The following is a 27614-nucleotide window of genomic DNA, read 5'->3' on the forward strand; positions in this document are numbered from 1 at the left end:
AAAGTAGTTGATGTGAACTCTGTTATATGAAGTTTCAGATACACGAGTGAGAAGCAGTCCAGACCCTGTGATAGATGGAGAAAAAGTGATATTAAGCTGTTCAACCAAATGCACTCTGGATAACAAACATACTTACATCTGGTATAAGAATGGACAACAGGTAACAGATGGATTGAGATTATTAAACAAGCTGTACCTGGACTCAATCAACAGTGAGGAGCTACAAGAGTATTCCTGTACTGTAAGAGGTAACACAACATTTCATCATACATCTGACTTTACTGTTAAAACATTACTTTAATTGGTTACACCTAAAAAATTAAGTTGTTTCAACTTAAAATTTTCTCCTAAAGTGAAACTCAAGTTTAAATTAGTTTTACGTGTTACCCATCAAAATAAATGTTTATGTTGATCCAACCTTTCAGTTTTTAGAGTTTTTTACTGCAGTGTCAGAAATGTATCATAATCTATGACCATCACTGAGTAGTAAATGAAAATGCAACATGAAATGATATATTGATCAACATGTCAAGTTAAATATGTTTTACTCTGTAAAACTCGATGTGAGACTGCTGAGCTTAACATTGCAATAGTCATGATGAATATTATTTCTTGTAAATACAGGCCAGGCTTATGTTTATTTAAACTACATGCAAGCTCCCTGTGCTAAAGTGTCATCAGTGATTCACCTTGCTGTGTTTGTTACAACCAGCGTATATACTGATGATGTTTACTAACTTGTGTCGTGACCTATGAACTGAAGGTGTCATCATTGTAAAGTCTACACACATGTCCTCCTCAAGTTTATTAGATCATAGTCTCAGCCTCAGACGTCACATTTAAAGTCATCCTCTGATTGGTTGAAATACACATGTAAGTTGTGATTTTTATGAGTTCGCTCGGAAACAACATAAAGCTGTCTGATTGAAGAAGAAAGTTGTCATGTTTACATCGATGACATTATTCTTCATCCCGATCGAAAAACGCTGTATTTTTAAAAGTATGTGAGATATTTTAAAGTGTTTTTATCTTGTTGTTATAAACTTTAGTTTGTAGTTTAGTTTGAAGTTTGTGGATAATGGTTGCAGAACGGTCTGTTATTGTGGTGAAAACTTAACAACCTAAACATGAGGTGGCACAAAGTGTAACGGTCAGGGTTCATGGATCTGTTTTCTCTCTCTGGATTGTGTGTGCGTGAGTTTACGCGTGTTTGCCCGGTTATCACCCTGATTGCTAAACCTGTAGATCACGAGCTGTATATATGTGGAGTCGATCATTCCTCTGTGTCGGATCATTGCGTTATTTATCTTGTTTTGCTTTGCCTGTCTTCTAGTTTACTCATTGCTATTCAGTGCTGTCCTGAGAGATTCTGTGCCACTGGATGATATTCACCTATGAAGAGTGAAGATTATTGAGATTATTATTTACTGTACTTGTGTCAATAAACTTCTACTTGCTATTGGATCTCTTGCCTGACAGTAACATGATTGGATGCTTTATGTGTCAGTCATATGGCCTCTCACACAGTCTGTATTAGGCTTAAGTCACGAGTCTCAGCAGACACTGAGAGCGGCCGAGAACGTCCAAAAATGTGTCCGCTTCTCAACTATTTACAAATATCATGAGAAAAATGCTGGCTGACAGCCAAACATTAAGAGAAGTTGGCAGGCCAAGATTTTAACATATGCTTTCAACTGTTTGTGTAACTGGAGGATTATTGAACTGAAATCATCTGTCATTTACTTTAAATGTGTGATTTATTTAGAGCTGTGTTGAACTTTAGGTGGTAATAAAGTTTATATTATCATTATTTTCAAAGGCATTAAATGTCCTAACATGACCCAAAGTAAAAGCGTTTTAGCACCGCCATCAGCACTGACCGCTGTAGTGGACAATGTAAAGCTTCACACAGAACTTGTTTTGTGTCCTGTTGAGTATTTGCACACAGCTGTCACGATCACACTTTACTGTGTAGCGCTGTGATAACGGCTGCAGTGAGACGGAAATATAAGAGGCAGAGCATTTATTTTCAGTTTATATTTTCTGCTTTTTTACTTTTGGCGGCCGTTGGTTTTGAAATCATCTTTGTGATGACGAAAAAGAGAAAAGTTCTGAATGTTCTGCCTTCTCTAAGTATAACTGAGTTTGTTTCTTTCTCTTCTGAAATAAAACCAATGGACAAAACCAATGAAAACAGTGCACAGTTCAGTGTTTGTCCGTCTGTTGGTGTTTCTGCCTCAGTTTCTCATTATAGGAGCTGTATGGATCTGGTAAGTAAAAATATCAAGTAAAACTCACAACTGCATAACATACAGTGAATATTCTGATATGAATTCAGATTGTAAGAGTGTGAATTTTGACCCTACAGGTTTTTCATCAGCATGAATAAATTGAGTTCATCTAAAAACAAAACTGATGACAAACAAATAGAGGTGAGAAAATCTGTATATCTGTATGTTAAATAAACTAATGCTCAGATTTTATAACATTATCTCTTTCTGTGTGTTTGTCATTGTTAGATGTTGCAGGTCTGTGAGTAGATCAGCTGTCTGTCCATCAGAACTACTGGAGTGATGTCACATCTCTCTCTCTCTGACATCATCACCTAGCAACAGTCTCTCAGCAGTGACATCAGTGATGCAGTGATGTCATATACAGTGACATATTAATGACAGCTCAGTGTAAATAATCTAATGGTCAAATACATGAATTATTCATTGAAGTATTGAGTTTATCATTCAACAGTCTTGTGTCAGTGTCAGATCAACTGTAACATCACAATGCATAAATCCTGTAAAAACTTTGCTATAGTTTTACTCTTCAGTGCACTTAGCTTTCATTCAGGACTCAGTAGAAAATCTACAAGATTGAAACAATAAATTGTCCATGTTGATTTGGGATTTTTAGTGTTTTTGACAAACTATAGGCCGATAAATGGAGAAGATGAAACGAAGCCGAGTTTTGGCTATTTGTTGATAGGGAGACTTTCATGTATTTCACATCTTTATTTATTGTGCTGTTCATTTACACTGAACCGTTTACTCCTAACAAAATGTGATTTTGTAACTATATCATAAATGTTTCATAAGTAAATTTTTTATATATAATTTGACCTGTAATATCACTGTTTTATTTTTTTTTATTCACCATTAAGGTATATTTATTTACCGTAATTTCCTCTTTATTTTCATGTTTTTAATGAAATAGTACAATTTTAAGTCTAATGGTGGGTGGTGATGGCGCAGTGGATAAGACACTCGCCTTTGGTGTTCGAATCCACTGTGACACACCATTGTGTCCCTGAGCAAGACACTTAACCCCTAGTTGCTCCAGAGGCGTGTGACCTCTGACATATTCAGCAATTGTAAGTCGCTTTGGATAAAAGCGTCAGCTAAATGAATAAATAAGTATATAATTCACTGTAAAGATTAAAATTTTTGCATTAAACCAGTCTGGTGAAAATGTTCTGCCATCTACTGGAAAAAAAAAACACCTAAATAACATGAACTTTCAGCTAAGTGAATACTGTCATATAAGGCCTGCATTACAATTAATTTATTATTTACTTGTCTTTGCATGTTAAGAGAAGTATTATAATATAGAAAACAATGACACTCAACAGATTTAAGGAAGATTATTGAATATTTTTAAGTTAAAAACTATATTAAACAACAATATAGTTGAAAGCATAACAAAAATAATCTCAGATTTTAGTGGGACTGTGAGCAGCAGTGTTTAGCATCAGATCACAGCGTACAACATCAACAGGATTTCTCCAGATCTGCAGGCACAACACTTCCATAGCCATTCATCTTTTTAAGACTGAGTTGGTCAGCGATAGCCAGGGGCTCTTTTTCAATTTCACGCCTATTTTTTAAGGCAAACATCTGACTGATCTCCACAAAAGTTTTGTTCTTTGTCTCAGGGACAACGAAGTAGACATAGAGCGCCACGCCAACACACACACCACAAAACACCAGATAACAGAAAGCACCAGCTGACATCTGGAAAAACATTGAACAATAAATCAGATAAATATGAAAGTGAGTGAATAGATCAATGAAATAATCTCATTTGTATCTCATATATGTAAATATATCAAATATGTTCATGTTCCCTGAGGAAGTCTTACCTGTAGGAATGGAAATACAAAGCCCACAGTGAAGTTTGATATCCAGTTGAGAAATCCTCCTACAATGTAGGCAGCAGGTCAATGAGACTGTTTAAAGAGCTCTCCTGTCAACAATAATGAGACACCGGCTGCACACAAGATGCATTTGATTATTAATTGTATTGAAAGTGAGTTATAAAATACTTTATTATTATGTGTTACACCTCATATTCATTTTAAAGCAGGACATTCATCTTTAAATAGCAGAGCTGTGATACTAATCTGCCCATAGGTGGCACTAGTTGCTCAATTTAATAAATTAGACTTTTAATTAGAGATCTTTTGGGGTTTGACAAAGTAATGCAAACACCCAAACTTTGCAATTATCTCTTGTTTATATTTTCTTTGTTTAAACATTAAGTTATATATAAAGTTATATTTAGCAGAGTTTATTTTTGAGCTCATAAATCAGTAAAATGTGTCGCTTGTCTGAAATTCTGTGAGCTCATTTAGTGCAATATCTGTAAACTTAACAGCTTCATTAAGTAAGCTCAAACTTGATCTTTTTAGACATTTTATGACTACTCTTCAGAGATAAATCCAGTAAATGAGCAGGCAAACAATGTGTAATGATGAGACCCAATGTGACGTCCTCACCAGGCCCTATACAGAATCCAGCAATAATCCCAACCACACAGATCACACTGATATAATGCATGAAGGACACATGAGTCTGACAACAGAAAAACACAAACACAAGTCACTATAAATCTGAAATTATAATTATGATTACAATTAAATTAAAGACAACTTAAAAGTAAAGGTAAATAGCACATAACCAACAAAGAGTTCAGAAATCATCAGAATTACCTGTAACTGAAGTGAAAAAGTAATTCCAGCACAGCAAATGCACATAAAACTAAAACCACCGATCATTAGCGGCCTCCTGCCAACACGCTCAATAGTGAAGCACTGAAGATTCAGAAAAACACTGTTAGACGCTTTAAACTCAAAGAGTTTATGATCATATTTTACAATGAAGAAAACAACAAACAAACAAAAATATAAAAAAACAGTTTTAGACGTTTCTGTGGAGTCATGTGAAAGCAGTTGGGCACAAAATGCTTATAAAGCAAAATCTGTTGTAGTAAAAGGTTAATTGAATATCTATTATAAAGTAATAAATAACTTTTTGTTTATTTATGATATTTGGTATTACTCTTCTATATATAATACCTGCATACAATATCAGATTTTACTGTAGAAACACAATCTGAAGAGTATAAATTGAGTTTCTGCATATATTGGCAGCCTATAGTTAGATCAATCATGCCCAAGAGCACCGCTTACTCGTGATTAAATCATGATAATGCACGAGATCTTAAACTGTTTTAACATTCAATGTAATCTTACACCTATGAGTCCAGCGATGACTTCTATGGCTCCTGTGCCTACTGTTGTATACTGGATCTGATGAGCAGGAATGCCGGTGTAACCCCTTTAATTTTTATCCCAAACGAACACTTAGTAAGCACTACTTTAAAAATGTGTACTGCCCCTTTAAGTGTGAGCTTGCGCAGAGAGTGCGGGCACGCTGCAAGGCAGAGCGTATGTGTAAACAGCAGGGAGAGAACGCATGCAATGTGAGTAATGCTGATTTGTTCGATTAAAATGAGCTGTATATTGCAAATTTAAGTTAAATAGCTGGTTTATTGTTTTACATGCTTGCTGTGAAGTTGAATTGAAACACTGTGGAAGAGTGCTGAAGTTGAAAAGCACTTGTTGCTTTCTGTGATTGGTTACTGAGACATTCTGGTGAGTGTATTTTATGTATATGATTATTTTGTCGTCATATCTTGTTATTATTTGAGCAAAACCAGTCAGAATGTATAAATGTCAACAAAATGTGCTTAAATTGTTAATGTGAAGAGTTAAATATGCTAAGATGAGCCATGTAGCATCACGATGCTAGTTTTGCTAATCGTGTAAAGCCTCGTGCAATGCTCATGTTGTTGTTGTTTATTTCACATGTAGAGTGTAATTGCTAAAGTGTAAAATGAAACTGTGCCAATTTAAATGATGTAAAAGTGTGTAAGCAGTGTCCAAACTGTTAAAGGTTGTTAAAAGATAAGGTTTTGTTTTATAAACTTTATCAAAGAAAGAAAAAGTAAAAGAACATTACAGTTAAAGACATGAAATCTCTCTTTTTAGGGATTGGTTTAAGTGTTATAATGTGTTGATTTAATCAATTTAAAATGTATGTTGTGCAGACTGGTTTTTGGTTCCTGGACAAATTGTTGGATGATGTGATTGACCCCTGAATCATCTGAGTGGATTCTTCTGGATATCTCTTTGTCATCTTGCCTTGTGTTTCAACTCTTCCGCTCTTGTTCTTCTGTTCTTGAGAACCTGGAGTGTTATTTCTGGGAAGCGGTAGGACTGAGACATTTTTTTTCTTACATAGTCTTCTGCATCCTAAGGAGAAGAAAAAACTGAACATTTAAATATTGGGGATACGCTTTTTGACATACCTGGGTTATAATTATACTGTTTATATTTGTTTCAATCTAATTGTCAATTTATTTTCTTTACTTGAGTGTTTTTGAAGTGCCAGAACAAAACAAAGAAAAGGGGAAAAACATTCACCTAAATTTGCCACAAAATATATATTCCTGGCTAATTGTTCTTCGTGTGTGCCATTGATTTTTTTTATATTTCCATTTATGGTGTTTTTTCGTGTTCTTTGAGAATCAGAGTATTTGACTTGATTGACACGTGCCCTAAAAGCTCCTTGAACGAACTTAGAGGAACAGACATTTAGATTTAGATAAGCCCTGAGACAGGGGTTACACCGGCATTCTCAAAGATTGAATTGGTGTAGAACCAGATCTAAAAATAGAGAAGTCAAATCAGTCCTGTTTTTATCTACGACAACATTATTGTCTTTTTCACACAACATTCACACCGCATCGATTCCCGACAGCTGCATTCCCGCATTGACCACAATGATGGTGATAAGTTGCCAGCGCACGGACGAATCCTTGAAGAGCTGAAATACTGAGACCGTCTTCACTGAGGTCAAAGTTCGCTGCTCTTCCTGCATCTCCTCCACCTCAGCCTGGATGTTACACTTAGCACGATACCACTTCAATGCTACGTCAAGCAGGACAGAAAAGCATCATAACACAAAAGAATCAGACGACAAGATCACACGATATCATATAATGACAGAGAATCAAAACACAGATTATGATATTTATTGATCTGCTCATTCACCAGGAACAAGGAGCATCTTTAAACAAAAACAAACACAGGGTTGGTACAAAAAACCACAATGTGCACAGGCAAAGCTTACACGTATTTATACAAGACAAGAACCGATGAATTAAATATCAACAAACAAAGAGACGAAGCAACACAGGAACAAGACGAAACAAGGCACTAAAACCACAGAAGACACAGACCAGGATGTCACAATCTTTGAATCTGAAAGTCTTTACCTGTGATTGTGGCATGAATGTTCTGCTTTTCTATCAAAAGATATCTTGGACTCTCTGGGAACCATGGCAAGAAGACGAGCTGTATGAATGTGGGCAATATGACAAGAGAGAGGAACAGAGGCCAGAACTCTTCCTGTGTAGAGACACCAGATCAAAAATACAACAACACTTTACAATAAAGTTCATATTAGTAAATACATCAACTAAAAATGAACAGCAGTTTTTAACATAAAAATAGTTTTAAATGATTTCAGTAAAGGATTGAGGACTTTCAATCGAGACTCACCTTGCCTAAGATCTCATGAAGCCCCAGAACCTGAGCAATAAATACACCCAAACAGATGAAAATGCTGGGCATGAGTCCCAGGAATCCACGGAGATTCTTTGGAGCAATTTCTCCAAGAAACATGGGCACCACGCTGAGAGATATCCCTACAACAGCACGACAGACAGAGGACACATCAGTAAAGCAGATAAATGCATGAAGAGACATCACAACATAAGATTACTAATAGCACGAGAAATGCGAGGCAAAAGATTGTTTTTTAGAAAAAGATTGTAAATTTTTAAGACATTGCTTTACCTGAATGTATTCCTGTAATGAAGCGACCGATAATAATCATTTCTGGTGAGCCACATAACCGACTGAAGCCCATCAACCCTCCACCTACAAACACCAGAACTGTGCTGCGTATCAGCGTCCCTTTCCTACAAATTAGACAAACGCACAAAGTTGCTTTGGATAAAAGTGTCTTCCTATTACATTCATGTAAATATATTTGTACACATTTGAGATTGAATAAATGAGTCTTTAATAACTGTGATGAAGATCATAGCCTGTATGCATTTATTTCTAACATTAAACCATTAGCTTTTTATCTTTCATTACAAAAATAAATTAATTCTGGGATCTGAAGCTTCGTTTTCTACCTTCCAAATTTGGTAACCTGTATTCCTACTGTGAGAGAGCCCAGCAAGCCTCCAATGGCAAATATAGACACAGTGATTGAATAGAAAAGCGTAAGATGCTCTTCATCCACTCCTGACCCATAACGTCTCACAATGGTTTGGTTATAAAAGTCCTTAATGTACTAATCAAGAACAAGAACAATGAAAAACATCATCATTTATACTGAGGAGTTTTTCCTCTGTGAGCAAACAAACACAAAATGTCTTGGCATTGCCGATAATGATTGAACATCTCTTTTCTTTCTTTCTATGTAGTCTGCCATCATAATATTCATTTATATTTTATAAAATGAATAATCTAAAAGTTAATTTAAATAATGTGATGATCAGCATTTGAGCCTGAGTCTAAACAGTGAGTCCTGTAACACAAAACAGTATTAGTTTCACTCATATTATTCATATTTAGGTCACTTACTAGTGCAGGAGAATTAACCACAGCCAGGTTATAACCATAAAGCAGAGAGCTTCCCAATGACGAGAGCAGCGCTACTGCCAACAGGGACAAGGTAAGATGCTGTTAAAAAAGTGACAAATAATCATTCAAGCACTTAAAATAACATTCATTAAAGAGATTGTTTATCTAACAATAAAAAAAAAAGATTTTATTATCACCACAATAATCACCTCTATAGGGCTTTCTTCTACTAAACCAAATCTTTTTTTTGTGAACAGTGCCTTTATCTTCGTAAACTTTGAGAGGAAAAAAAGATTACTGAATGGATATATTTCTTTATATTTCTTATATTTAATATAAAATAAAACAGTCTATTGCTGTTTAAGAGACAAACCTCTCTTGAGAAAAGTAAACATTAAACCTAAATTAAAGCTACATACCCTTGTACATGTCCTGTTAGGATCTTTCAAAACCTCCTCTGCCATTTGTAGGACTGAATGTACAAATAAAACTAAAACAGCAAGCGGGTGTTGTGTATCCCATTAAACTTTTAGCTAGAAAAATCCCATTGCTGATTATTTTGGGAAGAAGGTGCGCTGTTTATGGTGGAGCTTTGCCCATTTAACACTGGTGAGGGAGAGATCCTGACTTATGAAGAGTTCAAAATGTTAAACCCACTGTCACATGCTAGCACTCGCATGATTTAACACTTTATTCACATTATATCCACTTGAACGAATGCTTGAGTAACCATTCAACATATGAGTGTTTGTTTCACGTTTAATTGATATAACATTTGTACAAGTATAAAGTAATATAATAAAATAATCAAGATTAAACAAGGAAAAATGAATATCATTTATGAAACGAGAAAAAAAACTATTTAATATTTAATTTTTTAAGAGCTGCAAGGACCAGATGACTTTAATGTCCTGATATATAAAACTATGGTGTACTTTCTGTTTTACATGACTGTAAGTCACATTCTGTATGTTAACCATAATGAAAAAATGATCAATGCTATGCTGTATATACTGTATAGAGATGATAGAAATAAAGAACAAATGACTGATTTATATCATTGATTTAAACTCATGTGGGAGAAGATAAATGAACACTAATGTTTCTGTTTTCACATTTATTGTTTTATGACTGCAAACTCTTTCAAATCACTAAACCATTAGTTATGTGTATAACAGAACAATAAGTGCTCTTTATTCTGTCATCTTTGCATCATGCTCAGGGAAATACTTTTAAACCGGTTCATGTTATGAGTATAAATTAAGGTCAATAAATAGTCATATTCATTTTCACTATGGAAATGAATTAAAACAGTTAATTTGCTCTGTGACCTTTGACTTTATTAAAATAAGAGTTTTGTGTTTTGTTTGTGGCATCATCGTATTAAACAGCCTCTGGCATCCTTTACTGGTCCTCACATGACTCTGTGCTGATGCTTCACTGTACAAACATCAGTATTTAGAAAAAGAAGTCTTGAATATCACAGATGCATGTTTATACATTAATCCCAATCTGCATCAAGTACACTTAATAAACTGTTAGCATGTCATGTATGATGTGTTTTGTTTTATGTTTGAAGAAATGATTTTAACAGTGAAGGACTGGAGTTGAGTTGTGTTCATGTGCTGTTTTTAGGTTAAATATGTTAAGTTCATATGACTCTCAGTGTTGAGTAATGTCTGTAAAATCAGGCAGCTTTTGTAGAGAATCAATTACTGTCTCACATGCTGGATTATTCATGCTAACAGAGTTTTCCTTTAATCTACTTGCTTCACATTAAAGATGCTATTGGAAAATGCTATAAATGCATAAATTAAGTGAGATTTGTTTGCCCCAAGCCTATTTTCAGCAACAGAGTGATATAACACAAGTAAAAACGAAATACATATGCAGTGATAAGTATATTAAATCATTAATTTATTAAATCTCTTGAGGTAAAATTAACTCCACCGAAGGCAGCACGCGCCAGGCGTTGTTCTTAAAATGGCCGCTTGAGGGCGCTTAAGCGCTTATGTGCTTTGGTTGCTATTATACAAACCTCCGCGGTTCTTTCTTATAAATATCAGATTTTGCAGATATTTTTTTTTTAATCAAATGCCTATTCATATTGTATGGAAGGTATTTTTGGACTTATATTATTAAAACATTATATTAAATTACTTCATTTTCATTTTTAACGTGATAAAGCATCGGACCATTTCGATTTCATTTTCTATATAATCTTGAGGCAAGACTGACAATATTAAAATAAAAAGGCAAGCTTGAAAAGGAATCTGTAAATACATTTCTTATAAGGATTTTTATTCATGCCCAAGCTATAGGGACAAAATTAAATTGTAAAGTTCAGTTTTAATTTTATGTTCTCTTTTATTGGTTTTCATTTTGATTTTCGGTCAGGGGATAATCCGTAATTCGTTTGTAATTATAAAACGAAAATACCGTTTTTCTGTAGAAAGGAAATAAACGCTTTTTGTGTCAGATTAAAAAAACGAAAAACCAATTAGAAAAAGCATGTTTTTCGTTTTTGGCGATTATTTTATCGGTATTCCTTTTTAAAAAAAGAATAAAGAGAGTCTTTGAACTTCAGTCAATTCGTTTTTTCGTTTATAAACCAAAAACAGAAGTCACGTGGTCTATTTCTTTTTTGAAAGCGAAAGTAAAACCAGTTTCAAAATAAAAGTCACTATAGTTCGCGAGGTGATTGTAGACTAAAACTGAACTAATATAACGTTTTTTTTTGTACAACTAAAGTAGCACTGGGTGTGAAAAAATATACAAAAAATAACAACTCTGGCTGTTAGGGAGAATTAAACATTTGTAAGAGCATTTGTGATCTTTAACTTTAAATTTAGACAAGTGAACTCATTTTATATGTAGCTTAGGACAGCAGGTAGCCTAATTATTTATAAGTTTATATTATTTAATTCTCATTTTAGTTTTGTAACATATTTATAGCTCTTCTTGCTATGTGGAAGCTCAACCAGCAGAGGTCACTCTACCCCCTTCTGTTTGAAGGGTGTGCAGAACTTCACCTGCCTTCCAGCTCCTCTTTCTATGGCACTATAGCTGCTAAAAACTCTCAGCATCCACCATCTACTGTTACCCCTTCTGTGTCAAAACAAAACTCTTCCAAAACAAATCTATAAAGTTGTATACTTTTTATTTTCCTTTGCCTTTTTCTCCAGTGTAATATACTTATTATGTTAGTAAAGTAGATGAAATATTTTTATGCAGCTTGTAGTTCTCATTAGTTATGTAGACCTGTGTGTGAAACCTAGCCTTACTCAGTCAAAAATGATCTCTAGCTCTGGGACTTTCAGATCTTTTAGTGCTTTTTTTAGTTTAATGTTTGATGAACCACCAGGGAAAGGCAGTGCTCTGCACTCTTGGTACTTGTGTAAAGTAAAATAAAAGTGAAGTTAAATCATTTAGTTTTTCTCCCTGGTCCTCGTGTCAGAGCCACCCAGAGTTTCCCCAATACCTGGAGGATGTGAGCCGGTGCACTGTGTGCAGGGTTTAAGGACTAAGACTGGACCCAGTCACCTAACATCACTCTCTCTTCAAATAAATGCTGGACTGGCAGGACAAAGCAGCACACCACTCCTTCCTCCAGCACCATAAAAGGGCCTTGTTGTCCCTTCTCAGATATTTACATCAGTCATAGGATAATTAATCATGCTAATGATTGGAAGTCTTTGCCGTTCACATGATATATAACTATGAAAATATAGTTTAAAAAAAGTAAAAAAAAAAATCGTTTCATATTAAAGAGAAGAGTTCACACCACAACTAAAGATAAAGTTACAATGAACGATATCGTTGAGATCACTTTCTGATCAATTTTTTTCCCAACTGATTAACGATAAACCATTGACAGCCAATAAAATCTATTATTTCAAGTGCACGCGCATTTGAATGACAGATGACACTATGGAGAAGCTGAGTTCCATTACATAAAATTACCGTCTGAAAGAATTAGCATAAAGTTATAGTATGTTGCGTGTGTGATATAAATGTAGCCTATATAGTTATAATGTGAACGTGCCTAAAGATTTTTCTCAGTAAGAACTGAGAAACAAAATAGAAAAATGTAGCCTATCAATTCCTAGTTTTCTTTTTTTTTAATTTCATAAATCGAAACGATAAATGAAAATACAACTGGTTGATCGTTTTCCATTTTTGATTTTAAAACAGATATGGAATGGACGGAAGATACCCAGGGGCACGTTCAAGCTCACACAGGTGCAACATTTTGCTACGGTTTCCGGGTTGAACGACATGTTTCTTGGAAACGGTGTGCAACAGGTTTTAGATGCATTTTCTCTTGTTTGGTGGGTGTGTCAGAAATGTCGGCCTAATCAGCGGCAAGATTTATAAAACCACGCGGTAGTAAAGAGACAGCTCGCAAAATGGGTTCAAGTTGGAATGTTGCCTTTCATTCAGGTCAGTGACTGTAACATCGAGGGTATTTTACAGTATTAAACACACATTTATAATGATTTCATCAGGCTTCAGAAACATTTTAAAAAGAACACAAAGAATGGCCTCTCAGCTACCGTAGTTGCAACTCTTGCGTCATCACAACAGAGTGTTCAACGCATCACTGTTTCCGTTAAATAAACGTTGTGCAACGTTTTGTCGGGGCAGATTTTCCCCTGACCCTGCAGGCACCATCTCGTGATCATCCACCATCTAGACTTTTGTTAAGAGTTACTAAGGTAAACTTAAAACAGCTTTTATAATGTTTAGTTTGACAATTAAGCTAAGTTGACAATTAAAATTTTCCTAAAAGTTTATCTCACTGACCATTTACTGATAACTAGATATATATACACTTTTCTGGGGAGGTTGCTAGCTAGTTCTAGATATTTTTTTCACAATGGCTATGTTTACATGCACAAAATTTGTCAATCCGACTAAATTTAATACGATTGAAATCGTTATAAATGTGTGTTTTGATTATGCCTGCACTTCATGGTACACAACCATTCCTAAAATTTTCAAACAGAAGTTGCAGACATCACAAAACAAATTAGTGAGGCTTATTTTAAAACTACACCCGCACACACACCTCAACCCAGCTCATTTTAGTAGCCTTAAGTGGCTTAAAGAAGAAGAAAGAGTAACATATATAAAAATGTGTATGGTACATAGAATAGTTAAAAATCAAATACCTACATATCTTTGTAACTATTTTTCTAGGGTAAATGCTGTACACAGCTATTCAACAAGGGGTAGTACCACTGATTTTGTTTTATGCAGATTTAAAAGTTGAAAGGGCAAGGGATCTTTTATGTATTCAGTAGCAGTCATATGGAATGCGTTACCAGCAGCTAAAGTTAACAGACAATACTTATCATTTTAAGTCAACCCTAAAGCACTGGCTGAGTAGTAGACAGTAGTAGTGTTATTGTATGTACTGTATTTTCCATTTTTGTTTTATGTGGTACGTTTCTGGGGATGTTTTGTCCACGTTTTATGGTTTTATTTTTTGTTTTAATCATCCGCATATTCAAAATATATAATAACATTTAACTTACAAATGCTTAACCCATATCCCTACATTTTTAAACATTTACACGCATCTTGTAATGCACACATTTTGGAGGACCACAATGGAAATAAGCCTAATGGATTATTGTGTCTATCCTTTTGACTGATAATTGTACAAAGTCATTTTATGTATTTATTTATTTATTCATTCTTTGTACAATATATATTATGTCAATAAAGATCACTCACTCACGACGATACAGTTTGCATGCACCCTAAACATTGCAATCTGATTTAAATGTTCGTTTACATGTACATTATATAGAATCTGAACCGAAAGTCTGCGCAAGCAAAGCCAGGGTTGCCAGACTCACGTTTCAAAACCATCCGACTGGACGTTCAAAACTAGCCCAAAAGCATCACAATGACTATTCACAGACCAAATACCAATAACTTATCAACGAAATCATTTAATCTTTAACCCGCTGAAAAAAAACAACTGGTGGAAATAGTTTAAACAGTATCCCAAAACTAAACTCGAAAAAAAGCAGAGGACTTGTCAACGCTACGCTCGCGACAGCATCTCTCGTTGGAGTTCACGCTTTACTCTGTATAAAGTCAAAACTGAGTTGTTCTTAAGAAGTTTTCAGATATAGGTAATGAAAACAAACTTTTCAAAAGTCACAACGCTATTTTATTGCTTTAAGTAGTCTAATGTTTTAAAAGTATACACAAACGCTGCAGAATTTAGTACAGCGCGTGACCCCATTAATGTGTTGTTGTTGTTGCGTGTTTCTGTGACGAGATTCATAAATATAATACGTGAACTTGGAGCGCAAATGTTCTGCGCATGTGCACAACGTATTTTTGCATCCGATTGAGAAAGTCACAGTCAAACTAACATTGTGTTTTTCATTAGCAATAAGAAAAGTTCTTGTTTAATGTTTTGTAGCTGGTGTGAGTTTCTACAAAGAGAAATCATGAACTTCAGACTCTCATCACTGATCCTGCTGTTACACATTCAAGGTATGAAACACAGTTTTGTTGTTATACTGAAATACTTCAATTCATTATAGATTTGTTAAAAGTATGTCAGATTTTAAACTAGTTTAGTCTAATTTATTTTACATCGCTGTACTCCAAAGGCTGGATTCTCCTTTTGGATCAGTCTCTAAAATGTTTAATGTGAGTTTGTGTATTTAAAACCGAACTTAGAGATTTGTATTTGAGAACAAAATTGATGAATCTGAGTTAATATCCTTACAGGACTGTCTGAATCTCTCATCTCGCTCTGTAATTTTAATGAAGTTACATACAGTAAACTACAAATATTAATAATGTTGCCGTTTCTTCTTCAGGGTTCCTTACATTGGATAACTTTAATGTAACCTGTAATAAACAGAATATTTGTGCTCTGAGGGGGGGAGACATGACAGTGAAGTGCTTTTACTCAAACATCAACATCACAACTGGGTTTTGGTTCAGTCAGAAACAGAGAACAAACTGGAGAAACAAAGATGAACCTGAAGATTTGACTTTAGATTCAGATTACTCAGGACGAGTGGATCAGGGGAGCACTGAAAACTACTCAATACTCACAATAACAGATCTGAGAGAGAGAGACAGTGGAGAATATCAGCTCATGTTCATTATGAAGGATGGAGTTAAACATCTCAGCTCAGTCACAGTCAATCTAACAGTCACAGGTACATTTACATTCTCATCAGTCCAGTTAAACTCTTTTCATTTCTCATCTAATGTAAGGTTTTGATTATTTAGTTTTACAGGTGAAGATGAATCCTGGACCTAGAGGACTACGAGTAAAACTGAGCTGTGATTCCTCCTGCCCTTTGACATCTGAATATTATTACGAATGGTAGAAGAATGGAAAATATGGCCAAAATAGACATGGCCAAAGCATATTTGTGCCATCCAGTGGAAACACTGACAGTTATTCCTGCTCTAAGTCTCGTTCAGAGTACTCTTCACCTGTGTGTGAGTCTGACATTTATAAAATATTTAAATTAAAATGGAAGAACAAACTTTGCAGTTTTCTTGTTGATTCATATACAGTATGAGTGTGTTTGTAATTGATTGTGAATGTTACAGCAGTATTTTGTGACTCTTTCAGGTCTTTCTAACAGTAGCTGTTGGCGTGTGACTTACACCTCTACAAGAGTTTGTGCTTTAGTGGGATCAACAGTAGATATTCACTCTTCATACTCACATCCCACTGGAGATACAGCAGAGAAAACATCTTGGTATTACATTCATAGTGGGAAACTTAGTAATCTGCGTGAGGATCATCAGTTTGCTGGTCATGTGGAGTTTGTGGGAAACACACTGAGAATAAAAAATGCCAGCATGAGTGACACTGGACGATATCACTTCAACATCTTCACTACCACATCAGATCAAATTTCTAGTTATCCTGCAGTCTCTCTTACTGTTACAGGTAACTGCTCATAATAAACTCTCTGTAGTGCAGCACTCATTATACTGAAGCATTATAGCTCGAGTAGAAGTCTGATATCAACACAACTGTGATTAGAGGTTGCTTTATCAATCGAGCTAAATCAAAAATATGAGGCCCAACTTGGAAAATTAGTTTATGTGAACTCTGTTATATGAAATCTCAGGTACACAGATGAGAAGCAGTCCAGACCCTGTGATAGATGGAGAAAAAGTGATATTAAGCTGTTCAACCAATTGCACTCTGGATAACAAACATACTTACATCTGGTATAAGAATGGACAACAGGTAACAGATGGATTGAGATTATTAAACAAGCTGTACCTGGACTCAATCAACAGTGAGGAGCTACAAGAGTATTCCTGTACTGTAAGAGGTAACACAACATGTCATCATACATCTGACTTTACTGTTAAACTGTAAAAAATAAACAGTTGGATCAACTTAAAAAATAACCTCAGTTGGTAATACCTAAAAAATTTAGTTGTTTCTTATTGTGAAATTCAAGTGAAAGTTTAAAGAGCACCTATTATGCTAATAAATTAGCACGTTAGCACGTTATTGTAATATCCCATAGTACATACATGTTATTAAAACTTGAACTAATGCATTGTGAGTCTTATAAATTGCTTACATACCTCACCGAATTCTCCCTGTCTGGAAAACTCTCGGATTTAGTTCCTGTCTCCGCCTCCCAAAATGTCTAGTGTACTCGGATTGGTCAGATGACTACTCAACTGTTATTGGTCAACTGGGTTCGGCGTGTGTTTGAAAGGTTACGCCCCTGACTACGCGTGGGTTTTCCGGTTCTGACTGAGAGTCACAGGCAACGTAAACAAGCGCTATATTTCTCTATAAACGATGGTGTCTGTACTGCCTTACCACTTCGAGCTCGATCCAGAGAGTTCAGAAGGCCGTTACGATATAAACGATCTCCGTCAATGAACGCAATTGGATTTAACTTTTTTAGGTGTCCTTAGCTCTGCCAGAATGCTAAACGAAGAAGAAAATGTGTTGCAAAGACATCCAAAAGGTAATTATAACGTACTACATTACTTTGCAAACTATATGGAAACACCAAATGTAGCACATAGAAAGTATTTGTTGAAATGATTATAAAACTATTTCACTTGTTAACATTATTTTACTATAGTAAACTTTATTATAAAAGACTGCTTACATACTATTTTACTGTGCAAACTATATGGAAACACCAAATGTAGCACAAAGAAAGTATTAATTGAAATGAATGTTCTACATTATTTCACTATGGTAAACTTTATTATGAAAGACTGCTTACTTATAAGTGCTATGTTTTTACTTATTAGGTTTTAAGGAGAATGCAACAGGTTCCAGGGCCTCTTACCTGCGTGATTCATCATCCAGGTTTTGCACAAATTGTCTAAATCCCTACACACAGAACATTTATTGTACCGACTATAAGCCTTTGAGGCGCAGGACTAGAGTAAGTTTTATTACATTTTTAAACCAATAACACTAAAGTATCATTATAGTAACAAAGTACCCAAAAGATCAAAAGATGTAACTTTAAAGAAAATATAGTAGTCAGTCAAAAGTTTTTTATTTATTACAAATATATATTTAAATGTTAAACAATATACAAATAAACATACTTTAGTAACCATATTGTGCTCTTGTTTCAAAAATTGTTCAATTCATTTCTTACAGCTATCTATTCAGATAAATGGCATATCAAAGCTTTGTAAGCTGGTGCTATTTAAGACGACACTACACTATAAGGTTATCATCCTGTCGTGTGTTGTTCTCCAGATACGCTTGGAGCTTCCTGATCAGACTCGTCAGAATGTTGGCTTTCGACGACCCCTGCACTGAAGATGGCATGCAATCACGTCCTCCTTTGAAGGTATCTCAAACTGTGATGCCAGGTCCATTGGAATCAGGGTTTCCTTCAGCTTATCTTCAAATACCTCATCAAACACAAGCCTGATCACATCATCCACATAACTGTACAAATATTGCAGTCAATAAATATTTTGTTTTGATCATTTATTTCCCTGCTTCATACATTAAGTTTTTATTTATGAATATATTTGAAATAAAAACATTACTGCTTACAGTATGTCACTTGTGTGTTTTGGGAACATAGCCTTGTACTTTCCCTCTCCTGCTTTTGTTAAGGCTTGGTGACATTGTAATGGATTTATTGCTACATCAAGCAATACATTTATTGTAAAAGTAAATACTACTTTATTTAACACAGTTACTAAAATACTTAAATACCTGCACAGCATTCCAATAAATGGGAAAATCTAATTTTTTGCTGCAAATCTGAAATCTCAGGCTACGGACGGCAAAGGCATCCACTGATGATGGTGATGGAAACATTGTGAAACGATGCTACTGCCTGGATTCCTATGATTATGCAGAGAAAAAAAACTTTGTCATCATCAGTTATACATCTAAGACTGGTAGTGGTTTCACTAGCTAAATACATCATATGTGTTACACACCTTTGCTCCTCATATGCCAGTCTGACTCCTTGTACTGTGTGTTATGATGTTGCATGTTTGCATACAGTGTAGAAGGATGTGTCCAGCTGCGAATCTAGGATATAGACAAATAAAACAAACATGTATTCAGTCAAAAAGACATATTATAACAATAGAGTACCATGACTATAAATCGTTAGACTATTCATTAAAACGTTAATGTATTACATATTACATGGCCCAACATTAGCAACACACATTACGTGTTTACTTCGTTTCAAAATCTAAGAAAGCTTCAAGTAAATACAACAGTAAAATACATATAACTTTAAACAAATCATCTGTACTTAGAGTTTCTTGAGTTTGATCATGAGAACAAATTTTACCTGTAACAGTTTAGCTGGCATTTGTATTTGTATTTAGCTTAGTAACTTAGCAAGTTTGTAAACATGTCTAAACCAACATCGATAAAACGATAGTCTGCATAATTCAACATACACGTGTGTAAATATGGTACGTTGTTTATGAAATACAGTATTACAACACAAAACAATTAGCTTGCAAGCTTAGCTCTACACGCACATTATGTTAATCTCCGGTTACCGGTTACGTAACTTACAGTAAAAGGCAAATAATAAACATGAATACTTACAGCCTGTGATCCAGAAGTGCACAGTAATCCAACTTTCAGGAGGAGACGTCGCGCAAATCCAGCTTCGGTTCATGAGAAGCAGTTATTGTGAAAACTCCGTGAACAACTTCTGACTGGATTTTTCCGGAACCATATTAAACCTGATGTCATCTGTGGAAGTCCATAAAGTGCTATTTTGCCCTCGCATCTAAAGAGACAGCATCTACTCGAGAGATTTAATCGCTTAAATGATGAAACAAGAGTTTGCAAACAGAGTCAAAGCAGGGACTCCCAACCTCCGCCATTTTAGCTCTCTTCTGACTCGGCGCTCCCCACCCTCGTCTTTGAGGGCGTACCCAAGCGAAGCAGAGAGGGCTGAACTATGATAATGTTGGTCTTATCTACGTCACTAATCCCAGGGAGTAAACTGTTGCCTACAATCCGAGTGTTTTTTGTAGTCCTCGAACGTTAGAGACGATAACTCGCGTCATCGTTTTCTTTGAGGTATGTACTTTTTGAATATCGTTAGCATGTACTAATACACACTTACACACAAAAGGATGTTTAAAAATGTGTATCTCATAATAGGTGCTCTTTAAGTTGAACAAAACTAGTTTTAGTTACCAACTGAAGTAACTCTTTAAAGCTACGGTCGGCAACTCTGGAGGATTGAGATGATTTCGAATGTTTTCAATTTTTATGCCCCTCCCACACTTCCACCGAGCAACCTCATATCGAGCTCGTCCTCAGCAGTGCGTGTTTAAGCATACTTAGATTACTTACATAACACTCAGAAATACAATAAATGGTTTATAAAGCACAATTACCTGTCAAGAAGAAATGTGTCAAGCTCTGCATCCAGCTAGAACCCTTTAAAAGCTCATAGATCCCTCCACCTTTCAAATGCTGGTCCGATATTGATCCTAGTTTTATTACAGGCACGGTCGCTTTTTATCTTCGTTTCCTTCTTTTCCTTGGTTGTTTTCTTTTCATTTGTTGTTTTCCTAGCTCTGGTTGTTAGCCAAGGAATCGGAAGTTTGTTAGTGAATGTTCTCTCCGCCATCATGCTGTGTTCAATCCAAGGTGGATGCATGTGATATTAGGCTTGTTCGACTTCAAGCAGCACCACCATGACGTCATCGCTGAGCTACTTTCAGTCTCACTGTGCAGCACTCATAGCTGATCATTAATATTGAAGTGAGATGCTACAAAATTACAGAAATGTTCAAGTACAAGTACAAGAAATCTTAGTTAAATATTGCCTAATAAATCAAATAAGTCACTGGCGCAGCTTCTGCAGGTTTCAAATTCAGCTGCCGGTGTGCTGCGTTGTTTTGTGTACCATCATTACTGGGAAAACCCCTAAAAAAGAAGATGAGGTGGAATTACTATTTTCTGACGCAAGTTGTACTTTACATGTATTAACACAACCAAAAGTGAAAGTGTTTTAGCGCTACCAGTGGCACTGAACGGCATAGCGCATCACTCAGAACTTTTGTGTTATTTTGAAAATATGCACACAGCTGTCATGATGGTTATTTGCTGAGTAGCGCTGTGATAACGGCTGCAGTGAGACTGAAATCTGAGAATCACAGAAAAGTCAAATTCTGAATCTTCTGCCTTTTCTGAATATAACTGAGTTTGTGTCTTTTTTTTCAGATCCAATGGACAAAACAAAAGCTTAAATACATAAAACTGTAGGATACTGATTAAAACAAGGCTTGGCTTTCTGAAGGTTTGCTACTGTAAATGTTTTAATAAAGCTTTTTGGTACCTGCCTTTCTGAGATATTTATCCACATATTATATTTGTATTAAGACATTCATAATCGTCAGATAAATGTTATCTTTTGAATATATTTCTCTGTTTTCTGTTTTGACTGCAGTATGTTGTACACTCTCAGAAATAAAGGTACGAAACTGTACCTTTTCTGTCACTGGGGCTGTACTCTTTCAAAAAGTACAGCTTTGCACCTAAGGATTTCATTTTATTACCTCAGAAATACATTCTGGGACCAAAGAGAGCTTATTAGTACCTCAAAAATACATATTAGTATCTCAAAGGTACATATTGGTACTAAATATTTAGACATCTGTACCTAATGATCCATACAATTACCTTCTTAAAGGGTGCTGCCCCACTGACAGCTAGGGTACAAATTTTGACTTTTTTCTAACAATGTAGGTCCTTAAGGTACAGTAATCTACCCAAAATTGTATTCTGTTTTGTATTCCGGTAAAGGTATCAAACGGAAACTTAGGGTACAGCCCCAGTGACAGAAAAGGTACAGTTTTGTACCTTTATTTCTGACAGTGTAACACTTTCTATGAAGTCTGTGTTTATAATGCATTATTGCAGTTATATTCCCTTATAATAAACATTATTATACTGTATGTTGTATTGTCAAATAAATAATCATTACAACAGTTACAATACATTATTTGTGGTTGTACCAGATGATTTGTAACACATGACAAACTCCATATTGTTATCTTGTATTATAAGTACACGATGTCATGTTTTTTAAATTTCATATATTTGCATTGTATAATTGTCACTTGACCTAAAGCAGTAAATAAACTATAAGTCTTCTCATAAACATCCACAATGCGTTACACACAAATAACTGAAACAAACAGAAAGCTACAGATTGGGCTTTAATGTTCTTTAAAAGGAAAACGTGTCAGAAATGTCCAACATATGTTTGTTACCAGTCTTACTCCTCTATAGTGGGTCAATATTTATACCCAATCATTAAAATGGCACTCATAATACTGGCAAAGGCTTTAGTGGATCTTTTGTAGAGCATTGATGAGCAGTGTACTGGCAATGTCTTGTAAACTCAACTATATCTTTAGTCAAACCTGGCCAGAAAAAAATGCTTACTAATTCTGTGACACATTTTGAGTTGTCCCAGTTTGAGTTGTCGTAACAGAAAACAGCTGCACTGACAAATCTTAAAACATATAAGTGCCATTATTTTGTCTCAAGATGCACATCAGTATGTGGATAGATAACTGCATAACAACTGCAGTGTGTAATGTATTCATGTTTAATCTTTTAATTATATGCAACTTAAACAAAATGAATTTTCTGGGCTATGTCTTTCTTCAGATACAATGAATAAAACCAATGTAACAACTGACAGAAACAATAAAGAAATGGACAGTTCAATGTTTCTGCCTCAGTTTCTCTTTGTAGGTGATTTGTGGATGTGGTAAATAAATTATCAAGTAAAACAAATAGAGGTGAGAAATAATGTATACTCTTCTATAAATTATATAAAATTTTATAAATTGTATAAATTATAGACTATAATACAATACACTAATGGTCAGATTTGATATTTTATCTCTTTCTATGTGTTTGTCACTGTTAGACTCTAGTGCTGCAAATGTCTGTGTGCAGATCAGCAAAATTGCTGGAGTGATGTCACAACTCTCTTTATGACATCATCACCTAGCAACAGTCTCTCAGCTGTGACATCAGTGATGCAGTGATGTCAGTGGGGAACCTTCAGGGCCTTCTACGCCTTCAGAGAAGGCCTAAAAAATGTATAAAAAGATTTTTTATTATAATAATACAAATAAATAATATTCAATAAAAATATGTTTTTACATTTTTAAATTTCTATTTAATTCAATTTAATACAATACATATAATATATTTTCTCTCATTTATGTTCTAACGTTAAGCTTACTGTCAGGTTCATGTCATGAAAACATCTAATCCAATCAGAATCGTCTGTCTCTATCAAGGCCCGGTTATCTGGCTCATTCATTGGTTAGGACTTCATGAATCCCAGGGAAGGCCAAGCTATGTGTTTTGGTGTGGAGAGTGACGGGCAAATCGACCAATCACGTTTTGATTTCAAGTGGGCGGGCAAAAAACGAAACATTGTAAGCCTTCATGAAGTCCTAAGCATGCAACAAACTGGATGCGAGCTGCCGTAAAACACCAAAGACGAAGATCATAGACCGTTAATATTAATACAGTCTAATGGCCCGAATTTCTGCGGTGAGAGTGGTTGAGGTAAATGGCGGAAAACGTGATTGACGTTGTGGCTAGCTTGATAGGACTGAGGTAAAAACGAAATTACTTAAGCGCGTACTCGTGAAGAGCACAGCTGGGAGAAGCGCGTGCAGAGGACCCTGCATATGACGCGAACACGAGAAAAATAATGGGTTTAATTATACTTTTACTTCCTGACAGTTTCACTTGTTACGCGAGGATAGTAATGACTGACAGACGACGCCGAATTACATACAATATAATTTCCTAACTAAATCTGAGAGAATGCGAAAACATTCAAATATTTTTTACCTCGCTATACCAGACAACAGTTATAAGCCACAAGGAGGTGCACTGAGAACGCAGGGTGCTATATTTCCCCTTATGAAAAAGATTAACAAGGTATCCTACAGCTAAATATATATTTCCAAAAAATAAAAAAACAAATTAAATAGCTTAATTTAAGCTTGTTAAATGCAAATTTACAGAGCCCCTGTCATTACAGAGCAGCAGAATCTGTATTTGTGGTTATCAGTTAGATAAAAGTAATTTTAAACTTTAAAACTGCATTTAAAGGCAGACAATGCCCATTCTGTAATTTAACTTTGCGTGCTCAGAAATTTTACACGTTCACTGTATGATTTAACGAAATACGAATAGCCTAGTATTATGGATGGAGAGGCATTTGCACTTCATTGCATATTTTGAAGGCCCAGCTGAAGTACCCACGGTTCGCCACTGAGTGATGTCATATACAGTGACATATTAATGACAGTTCAGTGTAAATAATCTAATGCTCAAATAGATGAATTATTAATTGAAGTATTGAGTTTATCATTCAACAGTCTTGTGTCAGTGTCAGATCAACTGTAACATCACAATGCATAAATCCTGCAAAAACTTTGCTATAGTGCATCTTTATGTAGATGATACTGTGATCTACTTTCATCTTAGTCAGGCTGTTATTGAACTCAATGCTGTTTTTAGTTAGGTTAAGATTTTATTACAGGGCTGTGCTTTAATCTTGCAGTTAGGAAAGCATTTGTTCAGTTTATTTTAAATGTTTTGGCTGCAGCAGTGTGGACTTCGGAGCGTAAAAATGACAGATGGGACACCCTACGGACTCATAGACTGAGCGAGCGTGCACAATTTAAGGCCACGAGACCGAAAGCCCACATAAGGTGCGCTATTAGGGACAGGACCTTAGTGGAGTAATGTTGAAGTTTTATGTGTTGTAGCTGTTGGGCTGTGACTTACACCTCTACAAGAGTTTGTGCTTTAGTGGGATCAACAGTAGATATTCACACTTCATACTCTTCATACTTTGCTGGTCGTGTGGAGGATGAAACATATGCAGATTATTGGCTCACTTAATAAGGAACTAAAGGAACCGGTTTATAAAAATATAAAACATAATCTGTCCTGTGAATGGAGTTGAGACTGTTGCTCAAGAATAAGAGCACTAGCAGTAAAAATATGAAGATTAATGATTAGATTTTTTTCTGCTGGAGACATAAAAGATGAAGTAAAGATAAGAGACATCTTTTACAGGCAGTGGCGTCTATATGCTTGTTGTATCTCACAGTAAGTTTGTTTCTGCAGTATGAAAATGAGAGCTATGTGATTCCCATTACAAATCCAGGCAATAACCAACTTACAACGTTCAATGCTGGTGTTTGTCTGAATCGTAATCTAACCTTTTTTTCTTATTTAGATTTTTTAGTAAGATCACAGACTTAAGTTGCAGTAGTGTATAAATTACATTGTTTTAAATCCATCCTGTCAGGACTCTGCCATAAGAGTCTTGTTTTATATTTATGTTTTATCGTGATGGCAGGGTTCTAACCAGTGGCGGCTCGTGACTCCTCATCCGAGGGGCGCGAATTCAAAATAAGTGTTCGGAGTATCATGTGTGTGGTTCCCTTTTCCAAAATATGTGTCCTGCGTGTTGAGAGATCGTGTGTGCATCACGTGTTTTGTCAAAATAAGTGCCTGCTGCACACGCATCAAAACCGTTTATGATAAAAGAGACGCTCATGTTCCAAAAGACACTCCCTTAACATTAAACTCTGATTACGCATGAGATTATGCGAGTATCTGGCAAACGCGAGCGTCTCTTTTATCATAAACCCTTTGACGCGTCTCCAGCAGACACTTATTTTGGCAGGACACGTGATGCACATACGATCTCTCAAAGTGCAGAACACGTATTTTGAAATTACGTACCACACACATGACGGGCTACATACATGTTGTGACGAACTTCGCATTGTGCGCCCTCAGAAAAAGAAGTCACCAGCCGCCACTGGTTCTGACAGTCTCTTGTTCCATGTGGAGGCTCATGGCCTTGTATATTGGGTCATGTTCCTCTGGTGTCTTGTCCTAGTCCCCGCCCCCTTGTTCTCCTTGTTAATTATTCATTATCAGTTCATCCCATTCACCTATGTTGCCCTCGTTATCTTGTTTAGTTTTCCCCTATTTAATCTCCTCTTGTCTCTTATCTTGTGCTGGTTCATTGTGTACAGATGTGTTGTACTTTGTTGAGTTCATGTTTGATTTCAGTCTTGTTTTATATCAAAGTCTAGTATGTCATGTTAGTATTTTGTATAACATGTTTAGTAATGAGTTGCCCCCTCGTGGGTTTTTGTTTTCTGTGTTTCATGTTAATAAATGTTCACTTTCCCCGACATCGTCTGCGCTTGGGTTCTCTTGTTCATTGTCAAATCCTCACACATCCTATAAGGAATTTTGCAAGCAAAGGATAGATCTGAGAGGGGCTTGAAAATATTTTTCTGTACAAAGGGAGGCCGGTGAAACAAGTGTTTTTGTCTTATAGCATGTTATGTTAAGCAGTTCAAAATAAAATAAATCTGTTTTATATGTCCAACTTAATTCTATATACTTAATATTATTGTCGTGCAATTCAAATGAAAACCCTTCAGGCAATGTTGGGGCGTGTGGGGCTCCTTGGACTTTCTTTAGAGCCCCCAAAATGGTAAACACGTCACTGTTTACAGGACTCTCCAACAAATAACAGCTACACGTAAAGATAAGAATAGTTGTCAGATTATGTCAAATTCAAGCATGTTATAAAATGATTTCCTTCTTCTTATGCTATGAAAAGTGTCAAAAAGTGAAGGAGAGTCTTTCTTTAACATCCGCTTGAGTACGATAATCAGATCATTTGATGATTTACCACAACTTCAGATATTGACACAACTTTACAAACCAGTTAAAGTCAGAGATCTCCACAAGCACGTATGTATACACATGTATATGTATTGAATCTTTGAAATGTTACAAAAAACAAGCATGTTAGTTTTGTTTTATTTTACTGTTTAAACTGTCTGATGAATTGAGCGTCACAATGATGTTTTATTTTTTCTCAGGAATAAGAAAAGAGTTTTGGGTCTTATGTGACTTTCTACAAAACTACATCATGAACTTTAGACTCTCATCATTGATCCTGCTGTTACACATTCAAGGTATGAACACTAGAACACTATTGAGTAAACATCAGTTTTGTGCTTGTTGGACATT

The 27614-nt window shown here is 35.5% G+C and overlaps 1 protein-coding gene and 1 long non-coding RNA gene across 3 annotated transcripts; one reads left to right on the plus strand and one right to left on the minus strand.

The window, feature by feature from the left end:
* The first annotated feature begins 5789 nt into the window (after positions 1–5789).
* On the plus strand, positions 5790–6796 carry LOC135741109 (uncharacterized). Its single transcript, XR_010529334.2, has 2 exons — positions 5790–5926; positions 6382–6796. It is a non-coding gene; the product is annotated as an uncharacterized lncRNA (long non-coding RNA).
* A 121-nt stretch (positions 6797–6917) lies between these two features.
* On the minus strand, positions 6918–10493 carry LOC135741104 (solute carrier family 2, facilitated glucose transporter member 5-like). 2 transcript variants are annotated; one of them, XM_073813531.1, is made up of 9 exons: positions 9415–10493; positions 9205–9270; positions 8996–9094; positions 8542–8702; positions 8195–8319; positions 7898–8043; positions 7612–7744; positions 7077–7264; positions 6918–7000 (listed from the first exon to the last, which is right to left on the minus strand). In XM_073813531.1, the coding sequence occupies exons 1-9, from the start codon at positions 9457–9459 to the stop codon at positions 6935–6937; spliced, it is 1029 nt and encodes a 342-aa protein (XP_073669632.1). In that variant the 5' UTR covers positions 9460–10493; the 3' UTR covers positions 6918–6934. The 2 variants fall into 2 exon arrangements, with proteins under 2 accessions (XP_073669632.1, XP_073669633.1); XM_073813532.1 differs by lacking the exon at positions 9205–9270 and having other exon boundaries at positions 9415–10489.
* Between the last annotated feature and the right edge of the window lie 17121 nt (positions 10494–27614).

This window comes from Paramisgurnus dabryanus, chromosome 24 (genome assembly GCF_030506205.2).
Source record: "Paramisgurnus dabryanus chromosome 24, PD_genome_1.1, whole genome shotgun sequence".
In the NCBI taxonomy this organism is placed as follows: domain Eukaryota; kingdom Metazoa; phylum Chordata; class Actinopteri; order Cypriniformes; family Cobitidae; genus Paramisgurnus; species Paramisgurnus dabryanus.